General features: G+C 40.6%; 1 protein-coding gene across 2 annotated transcripts in view; it reads right to left on the reverse strand.

Moving 5' to 3' along the window:
• Positions 1 to 21524, reverse strand: part of ZNF475 (zinc finger protein 475) — a 33903-nt gene extending 12379 nt beyond the window's left edge. For both annotated transcript variants that reach the window (XM_020803630.3, XM_020803626.3), the window contains exons 1-3: positions 21287 to 21524; positions 5053 to 5165; positions 1625 to 2569 (exon numbers count right to left, since the gene is read on the reverse strand). In XM_020803630.3, the coding sequence (XP_020659289.3) occupies positions 1625 to 2287 (663 nt within the window). In that variant the 5' untranslated portion in view covers positions 2288 to 2569; positions 5053 to 5165; positions 21287 to 21524. The remainder of the gene's footprint in view (positions 1 to 1624; positions 2570 to 5052; positions 5166 to 21286) is intronic.
• Positions 21525 to 23066: the final 1542 nt, after the last annotated feature.

Below are 23066 nucleotides of genomic sequence, written 5' to 3' on the forward strand. Positions count from 1 at the left end.
GATTTACACACCTTAGGATCTTCCTGAATCCTGTTCAGAAACTGGCATTACATTATCAGTTTTCTATTCTTCGGCATAGAACCTGAATAAATAATCTGTTTTTATTAGAACATCTCCAGTTTCACATCTGAGAATTCACACGAACTCTCTTGCATCTTTTCAGGTACGGTAAGCCTTTCACAAGGAGCTGATCCAACATTGAGTACAATTTGATTTCTTTAGATTTTTATACATACACACAAAATCTAAATGCAGTACCTTCCCTCATTTGGAGGCCATTGCACCATCATGAATGGTTACCCATGAAGTTCCTTATATCCTGAATGCACTGAAATTCAAAGTTGGGAAAAACCCAGTGCAGATATACAAAGCATGCACACATCGCCCATAATATCCCAAGGCACTTGCACGTATTTTGTATGTTCGTGTGGACCATGCTAGATTGGTAGGTAAAAGAAACAGAACTGTACTGAGTTATCTGGGGATTGATCCATCAGATAACTTTGTACCCTCAGGCAGGTGAAGATTGTACCCAAAGAGTATGCAGAGAGTTCTTGGTAAGGAAAAGGAAGCTGTGAATGACTTATCCATCACGTATTTTGGTGGTAAATTTTGCAGGACACCTGCATTTAAAGCTTAACAGATATTTATGGCTTTTAAAAATTGACATTGGGTGTCTGAGGAATACACTTCCCTAAATTCCCATACAACACAAGGCAGGCTAAAGGTGCCCTGCATAGAGGAAACCAATCATCACCTCCTCAGCTTTAATACACATTCACCGAACTGATGTTCATAACACATGAAGAACTTTGTATGGGTCCCATCTCAAGTAGGGATTATCCATGAATGGAACCCGAAGTGTTCTTTGTTTCATTCTGGATCTGAAGTGAGTTTTAGTGGAAAATCTGTGTCAACAGTTTGTCCTGTATTTTGAATCACTGGCCTAAAACTTCATTCCTTGGTTAATAACAACTGTGTGCCCTTAAGTGAGTTCTGATTCATGGCAACCCTTTTCATTGTTTGCTGGACATAGCTGCTTTGGGTCCTTTTAAAGAGAAAGGTGGGCTAAAAATATTTTAAATAATATTAAACAGACAGACAAGCAAACAAATATGCATGGTTCTTTTGAGGTCAGTCTGGGACCATACAGCCTGGCCAAAGCTACACAAACTGGCTCTTCTTCCAGAAGGCGCAGTGTGGAATTGAACACCCAACCTCTGGCTCAGCAGCCGAGTGCTCAACTCATTAAGCCGTCTAGCCAGGTATTTCTCTCTTCGCTATAGCCATTTTGAACCAAAAATCTCTAATATGGTTTATTTTAATTCTCTGGTTCGTGTTAATTAAGTATTTATGGTGATTATAAATTGAAATACTACAATGTTTGTCTTACACAAATGATGTGCTATCAGATATGTACTTTCATTGATCACATATCAAAATATGAGAACTAGTTTGGGCATCTGAGGTTTGTTTAAGATTACTCATCCACCTATATTCTCTGAAATGAATTCTTAACGTGACTGAAGTCAATGGTGAAGCTTTCTATCATTGATCTCAAGAGCAAGAGAGCCATTCTGGTGTTTGTTTATAGAAAGAACAGGGCCTTTTGCCTTCTCATTACCTTGTCTGGTGCAGAAGATTCTGCCCTATAACCTGTGGATCTAAGCAATTTGGTAGAACTAGAGTTTGAAGGACCTGGACTGGCCTTTGGTTTACAACTTCTTTGGTGAACAGGGAGTCGGTCTGGAAGGAAAGTACGTCCACAATTTTGACATGGCAGGAGCTGAGCTTGGTAACTCTGAGCTGCTGCTGCATTTTGAGCTGTCAGATCATAAGATTCTCCAGGAAAGCCCTGAGGTTTAGTAGGTGCTGGTCTTCTGAGGTGCCTAGGTAACTTGTCATTTTCAGTGTGCCACTTATCCAGGCATTTCGGCTCATGAATAGGAAGAGACTGAGATCCAAACTCCTTGCCACAGATATAGCATACCCTGAAGCCAGGTCTTCTTGGGGGAATGACCGGCCGATCCCACTGATCCTGGGACATGCCTCCACTACTTGATCGTTTTGACACTATCACAGTCCCAGGTCTCTTCTTCCCAGAGTTTAATTTAGTGCTAGAATTTAAACCTACTACTTCTGGCAAAAGGGTGGGAAGATCTGACACGATGGATGTCAAAGCTTGATTTGAAGGCAAGCTGGTAGAGATATTAGCAACAGCTTTTTCAGCATTTGGCAGAGTTTTATGGTGTTTCCTCAAAGTTTTTTTCATCAGAGCCGTTTCCATGAGGTCTGTAATGTTCCATTAACAATCTCTCTGGATTTATATAGTAGGGCTTGTTTGGGCTTTGTGTCTGTGGTTGACTTTTTGTTGACCTTGCACCTTTAAACACAACTGGAGTCACTGGGATAAAGATAGCAGGAACTATAATGACAGAGGGTAGCTGTAGCAGATCTGAGCACATTTGCGGTGTTCTAAAGGTTATTATTATCTAGCAACATTGGACTGTAGACAGGTATTGTGGCTTGTGTGTGTTTGTGTGTTTTTCCTCTTATCTTTTTTTAAATCCTGAAAAACAAAAAGATATAACATATATTCCTATGAAACAGTGGTACGTAGCATATAAATTTTATTTTTATTTATTTTAATATAAAAAAATATCAAAAACATAAATGACAAATAAAATCATAACTCAAATACACAGTGCAACCTGCCACCACTGGGAAATGTGTGTGTGTGTGTGTGTGTGTGTGTGTGTGTGTGTGTGTGTGTGTGTGTGTGTGTGTGTGTGTTCTCATTGATATGTTTCATCTTAATTTATAGCATGTGCCCTGTCTTTTTCCAAAAAGTAGCACATGAATTTTAACTATTTTAAATATCTGTGTTTAAAGAGGTGGAATAAAATGACTAATAAACTCAGTTCAAGATTTTTTTACAGTGAACATTGTTTTTATATGCAATCGTATACACTCTTACCTGGAAGCAAGCACCACTGAATTTAGTAGGACTTATTTCTGAATAAATATGTAAACAATTGTGTTTTGTTCAAACATCACCCAATCATGTTTTAGTCATCCTGCTGCTGACCTTCTAGTCTTTTTAATATTCAGTATTCAAAAGAGTACTTATATGTGTCACATTGTAAAGTATCTCTGACAGAGTTTGGACACATATACTGATTTTGTGAAAGAAAAAAGAAATAAAATATGTATTTTTAAAAACAAAACACAAATTAGATCCTGTCCTTGAACCTGAATGTGTATTTTGTATTTGTCAATATAAACATGACACATGCATCTATGTGTTTGAAGAAATGCATCTATACATTAGAGCAGATCAAAAAACAGGATGAGTAACCTCGAGCATTGAATTAACCTTCTTTCTTCTCTTTTGTCCCACACAAGAAAGACCATTTTGGTTATAGCTGACTTTTTGCAAATATGTCATTAGATGTGTATTCGCCGTACATTTGCAATTTTGGTTTCAGTCTGGAAGAGTAAAACTAAACAGAATGGACATGGAGGGGTGGCGAAAGAAATATGCAGTCATAGACTAGATAGCACTACAACTGTATTTGAAAATGTACTGAACTGACAGGTTCATAGTCAAAGGCCGTGCAACTTACATGACCTCTCCTGGTAGTTGAAAGCTATTTGCTGTTCTCACATGTCCTCTTGTGCTATGGTCTGTCAAGTCACTTCCAACTTATCATAACTGTATGAATTCGTGACTTCCAAAAGAAGTCTAAAATTCTAAAATGATATTAGCTTGTTTGTGAACATATGTACTCTCACTCTCAGAAAGTATTCAAGGAGGTTCTTAAAAGACTCCTGCCTTTAAAAAAAAATCATAGCTGCCCATTGAGGGGGGAAATCCAGAAATCCCTGTCCTGTCACCATAGTTCTATTGCAAGGAATACTTTCTCACTCAAGAAATCCCATGCACTTTGGTGAGATGTTTTAAGATAGCTACATTTCATTGGACTTGTTCTCTCCGCCTTAGCCTTCATGGACTGGGCTTCTACTTGCCTTAGTGAGACAGGCAATCAGCTTTTATGACTTGTGAGGACATTTTTTCTTTCTGTGAGTCTGAGGAGTAAAGGATTCTGATGAGAGTTCCTTGAGTGTAAGAGCTCTTGTGGAGCCCAAACACTGCATCCAGCTTTTACACAAAGCCTTCAAAAAGAATGATCAAATGCATTCTTATTAAGGTTCTTATCCTATCATTGAAGGATATTTTATTTCATAGAACATTGTTTTGAAAAATATTTCTTTTATAGAGAACACAAGAACTGAGAAGGGCCATACTGGAGCAGATCACACATTTATAGACTCCAACATTCGCTTCACAAATGATCAACAAATTCTGTACAGGAGTTCCACAGTACCTAGCAGGGCATTTGAAATCTACCTACATGAACTTATAGAAAAACATGAAAAAGTGCTTTTGTTACGAAAGAGATCCTCTACGCTAGAAAACATTTTGGCCCATAAATTTTAATTATTATAAATCTGGTGGGAAATTTTGTGAATTAGTGGGCACAGATACAAACTTCCCATCTATCTTTTTTTTTTTTAATTTTAAATATCACAACTGATATTAAGGAAACAACAACAGGCAAGTCTTGAGGTGGACAGTGGGTATATATGACACCCAAACCCTTGAGGTTGCCCACACAGTTTAATCCTTACAGCCATGAAATTGCTTCAAGTTAGTCATCAAGAGTGCAACTGCCACCATATTTTTTAGGTTGTGTATACGTTTCATTTAATATATACAAGCCATATTTACTTCATTTTAATATATAATATTTTGTGGCTGATTTCCTGAATTTTTTTGTTTTAGTACCATGAGGAAGTATCAAGTTTTAAGTATTTGCATGACATCTGTTTCCCCTGTCTTGTTATAAGAAACATGGCTCATCAAATCTTACAAGTTTCCAGTTCCCAGATAATTTTGACCAAGTGAAAATGTTCAGGGTCATAGGAGAGAAAAAGAAGAAGATAAATCATGTTACAGGATCATGGAAGAAAAAGCAAAGGAAAGTGTACCTTTGTTTCGGCTTGCTAAGGCTTTATCCACCACTCCATTTTCAGCTGATCATGCATATCAGCAATTATCAACTTGTTATATTTTATGATAATTTCAGGCAAGAATGCAGATTCTGGAATAAAGTATAATGGATGAATCAAACCATTTTTCTAAAAATGAATGAATCAAGAAGAGAACCATTAACCCTGTTAATAATGCAGTCTATTGTTAGATTTCCAAGAACTCTATTGGAAATGCTCTCAAAGATTTATACCTTATTTAGGGTATTAACGCATATGGGCTCTTTTTCTTGGCTAAATGGGAAATAGCCAGTAAGTTTGTATCCATAAATTTGAAGCATGTAATCTTGATCTACTATAAAACACAGATTTTTTTAAAAAAAGTAAAGCATCCTTTTTCTACAAAAGAAAAGATCATGAATATTTATCTCAGCCTAAACGTTAAAACAAAAGTGAGCAGTAGCCAAATGTGGGTCATCATTTTTCTTGCAGTCAGTAGTTGATCTATTGTCAGTCCTTATGGCCTTAATTCACAAACCATATACTGTAATGAAAACATATTTAGATGTAATGGACTATCTAGATCCAAATGGGACCATTTATAGGAATACACAGAAGCTAACCCAGATGTAGCCGGAAGGGTCTTCTTTATATATAATCTTCCACAGTCAGAGTAACTAGTCCAGATTTAGATAGTCTCCATTTTATTTTCTATTTAAAAAGAGGCCTTCTGTGGATTAATCTTTAATTAGTTTATTTTTTTTTTCAAAGCCAGTAAGTGTAGCATTATTAGTAACTTTCAGGAACATTTATTTCTCTAAGCATTCATTGTAATGCTAAGATTAAACAATTATTTTTTAAAAATCTGATTTATAGATCCTACAGAACACTAGCTCTTCAGAGAACCTGTTATTTTGCTTTCTTTATGGTTGTCTTTAGAAATAAAGCTGGTGTGTGTACACATGGGGACTGTTTTTCCTCCATCAATTTTTAAAATGCTTTCTTCAGTATGAACCCAACCTCTTCCTAGATCTCTCTGGATTCCTCTGTGTAAACACTCCACAAAAATTTGTCTTGTAACCCTGGATACTTATAATACAGATTTGTTTAAGGGAACATGATTGTGCTGACAAGGGAATTAGACAAATGATAGTAGTGAAATCCTTTCTGATTCTTGTTGATTAAAAGCTCTACATGGGAAACCCTGCCCTAAAGAAGAATAATTTCCCATTAGAAAGTGATTTTAAAGATTGAAAGGAAAACCTAGTCCTTAAATCATTTAAGAAGTCCAATAGTATATTACTGTGTAGAAATAAAGACATCCTGCCTGCATATTTTTCAAAAAAAAAAATCCACTGTGATGAGAAGCAGACTTCTGGTGCAGTGGTTTAACTGTAATACTGCAGTCAAGACTCTTCTCATGACCTGAGTTCAGGTCCCAATGAGCTCAGGAAGCTGCCTGGAGATTGACTCAGCCTTCCATCCTTCCAGGGTCAGTAAACTGAGCATTCAGTTCAGGGCAGGGGTGTGTGTGTGAAATGTGTTGCTTGCATAATTAAATTATAAACCAACTGGATAGTGCTTTAAGGACTCTGGGGCAGTATATAAGCAGCACATTTTGCTTTTGCTTTGCTTTGACAAACTTCTGGTTTTAGTACAGCAGATTTTATAAGAGGAAACCCCACAGTCAGTGTTCTTTCGTTTATTATTGTTGAACACTTTTTTTCCTTCTTTCTTATTTGCAAATTCATCAGATGACTCTTGGGGTGTAACAACATAAGGAGACACTAAACACATTCTGAATGGGTTGTGTTTTTTGGGAAGAAATAGGAATTAGTTGGGATCATCACCCATTGTTTCAGGCTTAGATGGTAGAGGGAACAACTAGAGAGAACTCTGTTATATGTTTTATATAAATCAAGTTTGTTCAAAATATGAAATTGTGTGAAATTAACTCCCTGGAAAAGACACTGAAAAGTGTGAAGGCAGGAGGAGAAGGGACGACAGGGGACTATATGGTTGGACAGGGTCATCACATTTATTGTTGTTGTTGTTGTTGTTGTTGTTGTTGTTGTTGTTGTTGTTGTTGTTGTTGTTGTTGTTGTTGTTGTTGTTATCATTATTACTATTACTATTACTATTACTATTACTATTACTATTACTATTATTATTATTATTATTATTATTATTATTATTATTATTATTATTATTATTATTATTATTATTATTATTATTATTATTTATACCCCGCCTATCTGGGCGACTTGTCCACTCTAGGCGGCTTACAATATAGGATAAAACAATAAAACACAGAAAAGTACATAACAGTTCAATCATTACAATTATGATAAAATGGGGGGGATAATAAAATAAGGGAAAATAAGAAAAGCTACCAACATGAATTTGACCCAACTCTGGGAGGCAGTGGAAGACGGGAGGGCCCATGGTCACGAAGGGTCGGACACGACTAAACAACGATCATGAATCATGCTAGCAGTGATAACTGAACGAATTAGAATGTCACCCTCAAACTGTGAGATCAGGACAAAAAATCAGACAGGAACAGACTGCTGAAATCAAGGCCCAAAAATCACCAGCATAGTAAATTTACAAACTCACTGTCAACTGTCTTTTTACTTGACAAGTGAACAGAGAAAAAAAAAATCAGTGAGACATTATGTGTTTCATATTCCTCAAGCCCGGAATACACTGGCTATGGTGGTTGGTTACTTGACGCCCACTACAATCCCAGGAATAATGGAAGAGTGGGAAAAGACAGTTTTTTTTTCTTTTCATTCAGGACTAAGCAATTTGGGTACTAAGAATATTACACCAGTTTATTAGCTGGCAGTTGCTACTTTCAAGCTATTTGATGGTCTTTGATATCAGACGATGTATGAAATCAACGTAAGAGAGTAGAATTCAAGTGAAATAGAGGTTGTTGAGGGAAGCCAACTAGACATTGTGAACACTCTAAATTGGTGGGGGAAGCAAGCAAGACAAAAGACATCCAGGTTATGGGAAGAAATGCCATAACTGTAATGTTTAACCACTTCATATATAAAACAGGAAAAAGTCTGAAATTAGGTTGCATACTAGAAGCAATGGAAGTTACAGTGAATGTTCATGTATGTGTGGTTAATGGCTGACACAGTAAGCTGTTTATGTGCCATCAATCTCCTTCTGACTTAACAGCACCCCTTACAGGTTTTTCGATGCATGTGAGATGTTTTAAGGAGTTATTTATTATTCCCATCCCCAATTGAGTTTCCACATCTGAATGGGAATTTGAATGCTGGCTTCCTAAGCCCTGGTTTGGCTTCTTATCCACAAAATCACACAATTGTATGTGACCATGTGCAGGGGGGTAGGGTGCCACTTGCAATACATTCGCCATTTACTTAGTGAATCTCAGTATCCACCTGGATCTGGCAGGAACTAATCAAGTTTTAAGAATGGTCAGCCACCCTATAACAATGCTAGTGGGAAAATGCAAGCTCAGCGTGGATAACCCAAGACACACAAGAAAGGCAGGATAGATTTTGTGGTTGTTGATGACCAAGAAGAAGTACCACTGCTGGGCCTCTAGGCAATATTGGAACATACAGTGTTGGAAAAGGACAATTGAGTGTCTCACAGTTCAGATGAAAAGGGATACTGGACGAAAGGGAAGCTCAGAAAGGATTCAGAGAGCATTCCAAGATGTGTTAAGCTAGACAGTATTCACTAAATGAAGACTGTTTGACATTTGGAGCCAGTTGAGTTACTTAAAAGCATGACTAATTTTTGTCTGTGGTGTCAAAAATGGATTTGGGCACATTGAATTCCATAACATTTACCACACCATTTGGAATATATTGGCTATGTTTACCAAATCTGGACCCAATTCTTTCAAAATAGATTCACACAAGCCTTGGAGGGGCTACCAGCAGTAGTCGAGATGTGTTGAGAACCAGAGGAAGGTGACAATAATCTACTGTAAGCATGGAAAGACTGTAAATAATATAATTTCTGAAAGATGGAAAAATCAGGATATCAAACTGAACAAAATCAGACTTTGGCTGAATCACAGAAGTACCATATATTGGCCAGACGCTGACCTCAGAGCTGCATGTTGTGAGAGCTATTTGAGAGTATGACAATATAGTGATGGAAATGCAAATTCACTTCCTGTGAAGTCAATTTAGGTGGCCACACTTAAATCAAGTTGTTTGCAGTTCTGTTTACAGCCCTGCAGGTGGCACTGTTCAAAGAACTGCATTAATAGACAACGAGAAACGGGTTTTGCTGCCTCAACTGCCAGCTTCCAACATGAGGCTTTGCCTTGTTAAGTTGTCAAAATAAAACAAAACAAAACAACAGGAATTATTTATCCCAAGAAGAGAAGCTCAACAATGTGTCTGCTTGCACTAGCAAGATTTCTAGGCTTCCTATCAAACTGAGACCTTACATATTCTCCCCATCCCATGTGTTCTTTTGCACAACAAATTGCCATATTTTGTGACTCAAGCCTTCTTCCTGAGAATCCTATGTAAGAAAGATGACATTTTGTGCAGGAACTGTATCGATATTATTGGTGCCTGGAAAAGTCTAGAGCAGGGGTCATGAAAGTATGTCATGTGGGCCACATCTGGCCCACCTGGCCTTTTTATCTGGCCCATCCTTCCATCTGTGCAGGTGGGGAGGTGTGAGTGTGTGTGGGCAGGTGGGTGGGAGTGCCTGCGTGCAAGTGTGTGGGCGGGCAGGAATGCATACATGTGCACCTACACATGTTCCTTTGGCCCTTGCAAGTATCACAAAAATATTATGTGGCCCTCCGTGTGAAAGATTTGGAGACCCCCTGGTCCACAGGATACCCTCTTCTGCTCACTACCATTCACACTTGATGAAAAACAGTCCCAACAATTTCTTTGCATTTGGGTGAGAAGTGGTGAATTGATGAAAAAGGTCAGCTTCTGGGATTTTCCCATGCGTAGTGTCACTTTGTGAATGTTAGTGAGCAGAAGAGGGTAACCTATAAATCATCTTGACTGCTGACACTGATATGATCAACATTCAGGCTGCTCTTTGCTATGTAAAGTTTGGCATCCTTTTTCCTGCTGGCAATGCAGGGACAACATTGAAACATAATATTCCACATTGAAGCACAATATCCCACATCAAAGAAGTACAATATCATACATGTATAAAGCAGAGCCCTTTCCTGAAGAGGAAGCAGAGGCAGGAGGGAGCTGTGTTTGGGGGACATTTTAATTGGTGAGTTCTTCCTGGTAGGCTGACCCTTTGACCACATGGTCTGAGGGGGCGGGGCTTTGGCTTTAAATTAGTGCCTGCAGAAGCTCTAAGCCCCTTTCCTGAAGAGGAAGCAGAGGCAGGAGGGAGCTGTGTTTGGGGGACATTTTAATTGGTGAGTTCTTCCTGGTAGGCTGACCCTTTGACCACATGGTCTGAGGGGGCGGGGCTTTGGCTTTAAATTAGTGCCTGCAGAAGCTCTAAGCCCCTTTCCTGAAGAGGAAGCAGAGGCAGGAGGGAGCTGTGTTTGGGGGACATTATAACTGGTGAGTTCTTCCTGGTAGGCTGACCCTTTGACCACATGGTCTGAGGGGGTGGGGCTTTGGCTTTAAATTAGTGCCTGCAGAAGCTCTCACCTGGTAGGGGCGGTCAAAGGGTCAGCCTGCAGAAGCGCGCGCCTAACGGCGCGCGAAATCCTCTCACTCTATTTTTTTTTTACTTTGATCTGCTAAATAGGATAGCCAAATAGTATTTCTTACACCTGGGGGCAGGAATGTTTCAGGAGTAGGATCATACTTCCGCACTATTAGGGAGCAGGCCGGGTAGGTGGGACTCGTCAGCCATGTAAGGCAGCCCATCTAGGAGAAGGAAAACTCTGATTTCAAACCTCCACTGCCTTGTGGCTATATCCACTCATGGAAAAGGCTTCAGGAGATAACCTCGAGGCAAAATCTGGAGCCGGAGTCCCGTAGACAGTTCGTGTTGTTCTGCCAACTCCTGCGACGTCGCTGGAACCAGTTGTATTGGCTCTTGCCTCTCCATTGGACTATTTCAGTGATGTGGAGAGGGGGGATTTGCTGCTTGGGTAACAGCCTATCCTCCATATTATTCTACCCAGGCTTCGTGCTCTGGAGAGGACACTCCAGCTTTGCATACAGTGTCGAAATAACACAGGAACTAGCAGTTACTGGTTATACGTTTTGCTCGACTGGCATAGAGCATGATGCCAGGGGCTACTTCTGATGGTCGGAGAGCCGAAAAACAGATCAATAACCATGCACCATGCAACAATCAAAAGAAAACATCTGCCCTAAAGTTGGGAACCTGGAATGTTCGGACAATGACCCCTGGCTTTTCTGACAACCTGCAGGAAATAGACGACGTGCGCAAGACAGCTGTTATCGACATTGAACTGAGTAGACTGCGGATGGACATTGTTGCCCTGCAAGAGACGAGATTGCCAGACATGGGATCTGTCAAAGAAAAAAACTTCTCATTCTTCTGGCAGGGAAAACCATTGAACGAGACCAGGGAATATGGTGTTGGCTTTGCGGTCAAAAATACTCTGCTGAGATCCATTGTTCCACCTACTGTGGGGAGTGAAAGAATCCTGTCGCTGCAGCTCCACTCATCAGCGGGACTGGTCACCCTCATCAGTGCATATGCACCAACACTGTCATCCACAACAGAAGTCAAAGACAAATTCTATGATGATTTGGCAGCTACTATCAAAAAAGTCCCTGAGAGAGAGCCGCTGTTCATTCTCGGGGACTTTAATGCTAGAGTTGGTGCTGATCACAACTCTTGGCCCACCTGTGTAGGCCGTTTTGGCATTGGGAAGATGAATGAAAATGGCCAACGTCTGCTGGAGTTTTGCTGTTATTATGGTCTTTGTGTCACCAACACATTCTTTAATACAAAGCCTCAACACAAAGTTTCCTGGAGACATCCAAGATCGAAGCATTGGCATCAGCTTGATTTGATCCTCACTAGACGTTCTAGCCTATCTAGTATTACGATCACACGCAGTTACCAGAGTGCTGATTGTGACACTGATCATTCCCTGGTGTGTAGCAGAATAAAACTGCAAACAAAGAGATTGTATCACACTAAAAAGGAAGGAAAACCACGTATAGATATCAACAAGATTCGCAATCAAAGAAAAGTGGAGGAATTTGCCCAAGCACTTCAGGAAACCTTTCCAGGCCCGGCTGATGCGAATGCACCTGAACGATGGGAACACTTCAAGAACGCTGTTTATAACACTGCCTTGTCCACATTTGGCAAGAAGACCAAAAAGACGGCTGACTGGTTCGAAGCCCATTCAGAGGAGCTGATTCCAGCCATCGAGGATAAGAGGAGAGCTCTAGCAGCATACAAAGCCTGTCCTAGTGAGTACAACTTGCAGGCTCTTCGAGCTGCTCGTAGCCAAGTCCAACAGACTGCCAGGAGATGTTCGAATGATTATTGGCTTCAGCTCTGCTCTCAGATACAGATAGCAGCGGACACAGGTAACATCAAGGGAATGTATGATGGTATCAAGCAGGCTTTAGGTCCAATACAGAAGAAATCTGCTCCCTTGAAGTCTGCTACAGGCGTGATCATCCAGGACCGAGCACAGCAGATGGAACGCTGGGTGCAGCACTACTCTGAGCTATATTCTAAAGAGAATGTAGTAACGGAAGAGGCACTAAATAACATTGAGTGCCTGCCTCTCTTGGAAGAGTTGGACAGCGAACCAACTTTAGCAGAAATAAAAGCAGCCTTGGATTCCCTTGCCTCTGGCAAGGCACCTGGAAAGGACAACATCCCCGTTGAAGTTTTGAAGTGTTGTAAAGAGATCATCACCACTGAGCTGTATGAACTCTTTTCTCTTTGCTGGAGAGAAGGTGGAGTACCACAGGACATGAAGGATGCAAACATCGTCACATTGTATAAGAACAAAGGCGACAGGGGCGACTGCAATAACTACCGTGGTATCTCTCTTCTCAGCGTTGTAAGGAAGCTGCTGGCCCATGTTGTGCTGAAGAGACTTCAGGTGCTTGCAGACAGAGTGTATCCAGAATCACAGTGTGGTTTTCGAGCTAACAGATCCACCACTGACATGGTATTCTCCCTCCGACAGCTGCAGGAGAAATGCAGGGAACAACAACAGCCACTCTTTGTGGCCTTCATAGATCTCACAAAGGCCTTTGACTTGGTTAGCAGGGATGGACTTTTTAAAATACTTCCCAAGATTGGATGTCCACCTCAACTCCTTAATATCATCAGGTCCTTTCATGAGGAAATGAAGGGCACTGTAGTTTTTGATGGCTCAACATCAGATCCCTTTGACATCCGAAGCGGAGTAAAACAAGGCTGTGTCCTTGCGCCAACCCTGTTTGGGATCTTCTTTGCTGTCATGCTGAAGCAGGCCTTTGGAACTGCAACAGAAGGTGTCTATCTCCGGACTAGATCAGATGGAAAGCTCTTTAATCTCACTAGATTGAGAGCGAAGACCAAAGTCCAAATGAAATGCATGCGGGACTTCCTCTTTGCTGATGATGCAGCCATTGTTGCCCACTCTGCTGAAGACCTCCAACAACTCATAAATCATTTTAGCAAGGCCTGCCAAGACTTTGGACTAACTATCAGCCTGAAGAAAACACAAGTCATGTGCCAGGGCATGGACTCACCTCCCTCTATTACTATCTCCATGCAAGAACTGGAGGTTGTTCATGAATTTGTGTACCTTGGCTCAACAATCTCTGACACTCTCTCCCTAGATGTCGAGCTGGATAAACGCATTGGGAAAGCAGCTACCATGTTCTCTAGACTCACAAAGAGAGTATGGCTTAATAAGAAGTTGACAGCATACACCAAAATCCAGGTCTATAGAGCCTGTGTCCTGAGCACACTCCTATACTGCAGCGAGTCCTGGACCCTTTGTGCACGGCAGGAGAGGAAGCTGAACACCTTCCATATGCGTTGTCTCCGACGCATTTTTGGTATCACCTGGCAGGACAAAGTTCCAAATAGAGTAGTCCTAGAACGAGCTGGAATTTTCAGCATGTACACAATATTGAAACAGCGCCGTCTACGTTGGCTTGGGCACGTCGTGAGAATGGCTGATGGTCGGATTCCAAAAGATCTCCTGTATGGAGAATTAGTGCAGGGAAGCCGCCCCCGAGGGAGACCACAGCTGCGTTACAAGGACATCTGCAAGCGGGATCTGAAGGCCTTAGGAATGGACCTCAACAGATGGGAAACCTTGACGTCTGAGCATTCAGTCTGGAGGCAGGCGGTGCATCATGGCCTCTCCCAATTTGAAGAGACACTTGTACAGCAGACCGAGGCAAAGAGGCAGTCCCGAAACAAGCAAAACCAGGGAGCTGGACAGGGGACAGATTGGATTTGTCTCCAGTGTGGAAGGGATTGTCACTCTCGAATTGGCCTTCTCAGCCACACAAGACACTGTTCCAAGACCTCCATACAGAGCACGATACCATAGTCTCTTGAGACTGAAGGATGCCTACTAGATAAAGCAGAGGTTTTTTTGAAGAACTGGATTGTGTAGACTGATTTTTTTTCTGGAAAAAAAATGACTAGGAAACAGATTCCCAACAAGATTTTTCAGACAAAAAAAAGCCCTTCCACAAAGAAATATCACTATGTGGATGAAGAAGGATTTCTCCCTTTGGTTCCTCATGATCTGTGAGATGCTCTGAGATTCACATCCTGAGTCCAGGGATTTCTAAGTATGACCAACTCCTTTGCTACATTCTGTAAACCACTCTTCATCAATCTGACAACTGAAGTACCAAAATCCAGTGTGAGAATGGGCAAAGCAATGCAAGGATACCATCCAAAAATGTGAATGAGACAATCACTATGGCTTCCATCTTAAGGTTTTACAGCTTTGAAGAGTCACTGTGATATGTGATACATTAAAAGCTGGTCTAGCTTTTGATGTCACTGTTGTAAGAAGAATTTATCAGAAGCAGAAATTGATTATACCCAACCTGAAAAAGAACTGCTTGGAATATTCTTTGGAATATGGAAATTTCATCAGTCCCCATATGGCCACCAGTAGATGTCTGGCCAAATCACAGGCTTCTAGAAATTAAGCATAGTCTAGTATTTTTATGGCAAGTGTATTGGGAAAAAATCTTGTTGACACTGTCTGATTTTAGGGGAAATTTTCTGCAAGCCACAAAAGTAAAATATATAATCCCGGACAACTTAATATGAGTAGAAAGTGTGCACAGAAGGCATTCCCACAGTAGTACCAAAACCCAATCTGCCTTTGCCTCATGTGCTAAAGTGTTTATGTCTGTTCCACTAGAATGTTTCAGAACAATGGTTCCCAATGTTGGGTCTCAAGATGTTCTTGGACTACAGCTTCCAGAAATCCTGACCAGAACAGCTAGTGGTGAAGGCTACTGGGAGTGCTAGTACATCTGAGGATCTAAGGTTGCGAACCATTGTTTTAGAATATGCACATCTTCATGGACTGTTGTTGGCAAAAGTGTGGCATGCCTGTACAAAAAGGAGGGAGACCCAAAGGACACGACTGCTGCGATCTGCATTCTTTTTGGAATCAAACTAAAATATTCCTATGGGCTCAGACATTTTGAGGAGAATCTATATTACAGTAATTTTAGATTAGGGGATTCTCCCCATACCTTCCTCCCTTGGTTTTAAGATTTGTCTGTCTCTGTTTACTTTTACTACTACAGAGGTGCCTCGCTTAACGATGATAATCCGTTCCAGGAAAATCGCCGTTAAGCAAAAACTTCGTAAAGCGAAAATAAAAACCCCATTGAAATGTATTGAAATCCACTCAATGCATTCCAATGGGGTAAAAACTCACCGTCCAGCGAAGATCCTCCATATGGCGGCCATTTTCGCTGCCTGTATAGCAAGGAATCCGTCCCTAGAAAACAGCGGGGGCTATTTTGAAAGCCGGCGGCCATTTTGAAGCCGCTGATCAGCTGTTTAAAAAACATTGTTTAGTGAAGAATCGGTTCCCAAAGCAGGGAACCGATCATCGCAAAGCAAAATTCCCCCATTTAGACCATCGTTTTGCAATCGCAATTGTGATCACTAAAAGATCATTGTAAAGCGGATTCATCGTTATGCGGGGCACTCATTAAGCAAGGCACCACTGTATTGTATTCATAGCCATGTAAATGCTCATCCTGGAATAGCATGAAGGTTAAGTAGCATGCAAATCACTCCTTGGTTTTACTGGAGGCGACTGGATACAACTCAGCATGCACTGAAAAAGAGACATATCCTTGCATGGGGAGGATAAGGCAGAGATAGATCTCCTCAGTTTTCCCTGCCTGGTTTTTTTTTTAAACTTGCTCTGACATATACTGACCTTCCTTCAACCTAGATGGATACTCTGAGAGTTGCTGATGTCACTTCGTCCCTCCTTTCTTGTTCCATTCTGGCACTTTCAGGAAAGGGGCATAGGAGATACCTTGCTTTTGTTTTCTAGTGGTGAGGGACTAGCCATGGCTCCCTACATCTCCACATTCAGTAGTTAGAACTAAGATGCTTATTTATCTGTGAAGATTCTCAGTCATCCAAGTGTGGTTACCTGGAAGTTGAGTCATCTGGAAATTGAGTCATGGCAACGGGACTTCTTTCTTGTTAGGCTGAAATGTTTTGCTAGGTAGCGAAACATTTCAATCTAACAAGAAAGAAGTCCTGTTGCCATGACTCAACTTCCAGATAAGATGCTTCTTGTCATTCCTAGTTCTATGTATTTCTATGGATGAGAATTTTGGAGGTGGTTTCTTCCCGTTATTGTCCGGTATTTAGGAACTAAATCCACAAGTTAATTCAGCTGTTGATTAGTGTTGCTTGCTCTGCTAATATGTTTGGTATAACATCCCTGCTCCCGACAGGCCACGTTATCCACCATTATCCTAAAACTAAGAACAGGTGCTCTGTGACACTTGTGCTGAGTTATAGGATAATGCTGCACCCTTACATAACCACAGCTAGATTGGGCTACCATGATCCGAGAGATCTTAACCTAACTAAAGTGACAGATAATTAATGTTTGTTTTACTGATGTCATCTGACTGAATAACAGTAGAATGATGTATCTATCAATTTGAAGTGGATTCAGAGATTTAAACTGATACAGTGGTGCCTCCACTTATTATCATAATCCGTTCCAGAAGATGGACGTAACTCGAAATGGTTGTAAGTTGAAGCACTATTTCCTATAGGAATACATTGAAATGTAATTAACCTGTTCCAGCTGAAGAAAAAAAATCACCAAAATGAATGAATGAATGAATGAATGAATGAATGAATGAATGAATGAATGAATGAATGAATGAATGAATGAATGAAATCACTGCAAGACTCATTGGAAATGCAATTAATCCCTTCCAGCCAAAGTGAGGGGAAAGAAAAGCAATCAAGCGTGCAAGACCCATCGGAAATGGGGAAAAAACACTCCAAAAAGCAACAATTCCCCCCAAGGGCCATCGGAAATGGGGGAAGAAAACCACCAAACAAACAAACAAACAAACAAACAAACAAACAAATCCCCCAAGACCCATCACAGCACAGGAACATAACCCCCCAGTTCAAAACCACGCTGCAAAAACACCCAGAACAGTTTTTAAAAAGCAGAAAACAGCACCTTACCTTACAAGGCAGTTTGAAGCCTCCCTGCAAACACACAAAAGGAGAAGGAGGCAGTTCCAAGCCTCCTCTGACCCACACTCTCTAACTGCTGGGGCGAAAAAGCTACAAAGAAGCAGCCTCGTCACCACCTGTTCATAAGTGTAAGCTTCAGTTGCAAGTAGAAGCAAAATTTTGTGGTCGGAACTGGTCGTAACCCAAAATGGTCGTAAGTAGGGGCATTCGTAAGTCGAGGCACCACTGTATTCAGGAACAGCCATCTCTTGCTTGACTACTGTACTCTTTCCCCCCTCTCAAATCTTTAATCACATCTTTGGGTCAAACTACTCAGTTCAGATAGCCTATAATTTAAACAGGAATTCCTTAAGTTTTGAACTTAAGCTTTTCCATGCCTCCAGTATTTAATAACCTAGCTTGCTTTGTTTTTTGATTGGCCATTGGGAAATAAACCAGATTTCACTGGCAAATATGATTGCTCAGTCACTTAGATCTGCTGGAATCATCACTGATGTCATTCCGGCTCTTAATGGTGTGCCATTTGTAACCAGCAGTCCAACCTTACAGCCTTTCACATCCATTTGGCACTCTTGTGCTAAAATTATTCTTCTCTCTCTCTCTCTCTCTCTCTCTCTCTCTCTCTCTCTAATGATGAAGCTGAAATCTCTTCACTGGCTTCCAGTCCATTTATGGATTCTGCATAAGCTTCTATCCATCATAACTTTTCATGGCCTTTCCCCTCTACATCTATGTGTTCTTCTAGCTCAAAACCTCCTTCCTGTTGACTTCCTGCGTCTAGCCCCAAACTTTTAGTCATCCACACGTTTCCTACCCCCTGAAATGACCCCCAACCTAGTTCCTCTTGCTTCCTCCTTTACCTAGAACTGCTTTCCTAGAACACCTCAAGCTGTTTTTCAAATCTCACATTTTCAGAGAAGCCTTTGGATACTTGCCCCTCCATCCCTCTACTAAGACTGCCAAAGTATGCAAAACTGAAGTAATGACTTTTTCTCCCTTAGCTTACTTATGCCTTATTTCTCCTCCCCCCACCCCCACTCAACCATTTCTTTGGATCTACTTTAGACCATAAGCCCCTTGTGGTGGGGGCCTGTAATACCTGTTCTGTATAATGCACCATGTAGATAGTTGGCAGTATATAAATAAGACCAAATAATAAGAAAATATGCTGTATTATTGTAAGAATATTATTCCTTGGCAGATGTTCTAGCCAGAAAGAGATGCCAAAGATCCAATCTACTGGATCAAGCTTATAACTGTTCTTGTTGAGCCTTGATGATTTCACAATTGGCTACCTCTATACACTCTATCTATGCACTTCCAAAGAATAGCAAGGAGAGACAAGAGGGCCTTCTTAAATGAACAGTGCAAAGAAATAGAGGAAAATAATAGAAAGGGAAAAACCTGAGATCTGTTGAGGAAAATTGGAGATATTAGAGGACCATTTTGTGCAAAGATGAACATGATAAAGGACAAAAATGGGAGAGACCTCACAGAAGCAGAAGACATCAAGAAGAGGTGACAAGAATACACAGAGGAATTATACCAGAAAGATCCGGATGTCCCGGACAACCCAGATATTGTGGTTGCTGACCTTGAGCCACTGCTGGAGAGTGAAGTCAAGTGGGCCTTAGAAAGCAGGGCTGTTGTGCCCCCCCCCCAGTGTACCCTGTTTGTCTTCCCACTCACAGGTTCACCTTCGGACACTACTTGTTCTTTTCACCCAGACACAAAAAATGGTCTGAAGCTCAACATAAAAAAAAACACAAAAAACTAAGATCATGGCACTGGTCCCATCACCTCCTGGCAAATAGAAGGGGAAGATATGGAGGCAGTGACAGATTTTACCTTCTTGGGCTCCATGATCACTGCAGATGGTGACAGCAGCCACGAAATTAAAAGATGTCTGCTTCTCGGGAGGAAAGCGCTGACAAACCTAGACAGCATCTTAAAAAGCAGAGACATCACCTTGCTGACAAAGGTCCACATAGTCAAAGCTATGGTTTTTCCAGTAGTGATGTATGGAAGTGAGAGTTGGACCATAAAGAAGTCCGACCACTGAAGAATTGATGCTTTTGAATTGTGGTGCTGAAGGAGACCCTTGAGAGTCCCCTGGACTGCAAAGAGAACAAACCTATCCATTTTGAAGGAAATCAACCCTGAGTGCTCACTGGAAGGACAGATCGTGAAGCTGAGGCTCCAATACTTTGGCCATCTGATGAGAAGAGAAGACTCCCTGGAAAAGACCTTGATGATGGGAAAGTGTGAAGGCAGGAAGAGAAGGGGACGACAGAGGATGAGATGGTCTGAAGTGTTATCGAAGCTACCAACATGAATTTGACCCAACTCCAGGAGGCAGTGGAAGACAGGAGGGTCTGGCGTGCTCTGGTTCGTGGGGTCATGAAGAGTCGGACCCAACTTAATGACTAAACAACAACAAATCTATGCACTTTCCTAATTCTCTTCTCTGCAAGGGCTGTTTTCCATTTATTGCCTTAGTCTTACTTGTTTCTTGTCTTATAACTCTTCACATACCAGTTCCTCATTAAAGTCTGAGATAGTACAGGGAAACTATACTATGGCAATAATACAAAATAACTCCATTGAATGGGAGCTGTTGAAGAAACATAACCAAAATGACATATGGACTGAGGATCAGTACTGCCAAAAATAACTTCATCTGGTTAGAAGCCAACCCACTTCCGCTTTTGACTACGTATACAAAAGACTGGACTGCTAAGTACTTGCAGAAGTAGAAAAAAAAGTTTACTAGCACACTGTAAATAATAATTGTAATAGCTCTCTTAATAATAATTTCAGGACGTGTGTGCCAATATATGCACCTATATTATATGAAACAAACAATAAGTTAAATGTAGTATGTGATATCCAAATACTGTTTGGCTTTTTTTATCAACACGTTATTTCAGCTTATTGACTATACATTTAGCCAGTGGTCAGGAATGGATCATCAGTACTCACTGCCTGAGAAATGTCATTTCTAAAATGTTGGAAGGGCATAGTGATTACAATTTAACACTTAATTCTAAACTTACATTTCGATGCAACCATTATACAGTTTTGTTCTGTTATTTTCTGTGAGCTGGAACTATTTTTCAGGTGGCACAGCATTTAAAGAACAAAAATTCAGCACCGGCTCAGGACGGATGATGATTAATAGAATGACATTGAGAACTATTATTTTGGGCTCTGAAAGTCACCAGCATTCAATACAGGACTTCTCCCTCTGGTGCAGTATAGTGATGACACCATTACCATTATCATCATCACCATCATGATTATCATTGATTTTCATTTTACTTCTGAAAACAAAAAATTATGTCAAATCTAAAAACTGATGATCATAGCAGTAAATGCAAGAGATCTCAATAGAAGGTAAATTATGTAACACAGCAAATACATTAATAGTAATGCACATTTGTATATTGTTTCTTTTAAAAAAAGACTCGTGGATCTGTAGTTCAATTGTGTCAAAAACAGAGGAGAGGTTATAGCCCTCATTGCTTATTTATAGTTTCTTCATATTTGATCTTACCTTGAAATCTTAGTACGTAAGCCCCTGCATGATTCCTCTGGGCTCACGAAGGAATTAGTAGAAGCAAAGCATTAGGTGTTAGTGTCTCCTTTCATGCTTAATGTAGTAGGTTTGCATCTTGAGTTGCTAGGGAAATGAATATTCTTCTCTTTTGTCTCTGATGCATTGCCTAGCAACATATCAACAAAGGTGAATTCACTGAGCTTCTGGGCCAGTGATTGGTCAATGAAGGAAAAAAGGAGGTTTGTGCAAAACCAATCCATAGATGTGTACAAAGATATCTCTGAAGGTCATTATTGAGAAATTTGACAGGAAGAATTGACACTCCCTCCCCTTGACCCCCACCCCCATGTTCCTGAAATGGACCAGGACACAGAGAGAAGCAGTGAAGGAATTACCAGTAGAATTTCAAGAATTTACAAACCCTTCTCTATTTGGTAAAGAGCACTGAGGCAGAAAGCATTGGAAAATTAATTTGGTTAACCCAAATCCACTGAGGATTCATACAAAATATAGCTTCTGTGCATTCTTGCTTAAATTGCTGCAAACAGCGAGGACTGTGAGTGTTCCTTAGAAAAGAAAAGTTTTTTTCAACACAAACCCCATGACATACTTCTCATGCATACAGTGTGAACTATGGAATTTGCCACCACAAGATGTGGGGCTAAGTCACTAGTTTAGTGACTAGCATTCATTCATTCATTTTAACAATTCCTGTCCCACCTTTCCAAACACAATAAATGTCAATGGTGTTCCTTACTGATCAAATGTAGCGACTTTATTAATGATCTATTATAAAATTTGTGTTTGTTCACTTAAACTAGGGATTAAAAGGGCTTTGTCAGATGTGAGTGAGCCAATAATTGAAGAAGGATGTCTTGTATATCCCATCAATATTGAAGATGCAATGTGGGAAAGGATACTGTGAAATTAGGAATAGAACCCACAAAAGTTACATTTTGGGGGCTACAGCTCCCTATAGCTAGCATGACCTGTGGGTGAAGTAATATTTGAGGATTCCGGGGGGGGGGGATCCTGATTAATAATGGAACAATGGAAGGAAATCTTTGAGGGTGATATAAGGGCTGCAACAAGTCCACTTTTCTTAACTAATTCAAGAAGAAATTTGTGACATTTACTTTCTTCCGTATTTATTTCCCAGTCTGTTGTTCTGTGCTGTCAAGTCAGAACTGATTTATGGTAATCCTAGCAGGTTTTTCATGGTAAATGAGATATTTAAGGATATTTACTCCCCCAGTAAGTTTCAATGGCCAAGGAGGGATATGAACCTGGATCTCCTGAGTCTTATTCCACCACTCTATCTAGTATACCACAGTGGGCACCTAGTTCCTTGTTAATGCCACACACAGAATATTGGCACATTACTACAGTATGTCATACTTTTTACAATTACGTTTAGGCACACACACTTCTGCTTCTATTGCATTATGGAAGAGGGCATAAAGAATACTTGGCAGTGATAGTACACGTTTTGGTTTTTTAAAAGATAAGACCACCCCTTAGATTTTCTTCCCCTTCCCTTTAATTGATGTCCAGTTTGCTAATGGCATTGGCAAGAACAATGTTTTGTTTTCTGCTGCTCAGCAACACAGCATTTTGTAAACACAGCTCTGTGGGGTAGCTGTTGCAATGAAGAAAATGCAGAAAGCAAATGAAGAAGGGAGTGTTTTGACAATAGCTGCCTTTCCTGCTATGCACAAATGTTAATCGTGAAGCAGTTTTCAATGGTGTTGAAATATTCTGTTGGGATAGCCCTTTG

Source organism: Pogona vitticeps, chromosome 2 (assembly GCF_051106095.1).
Source record: "Pogona vitticeps strain Pit_001003342236 chromosome 2, PviZW2.1, whole genome shotgun sequence".
Classification (NCBI taxonomy): domain Eukaryota; kingdom Metazoa; phylum Chordata; class Lepidosauria; order Squamata; family Agamidae; genus Pogona; species Pogona vitticeps.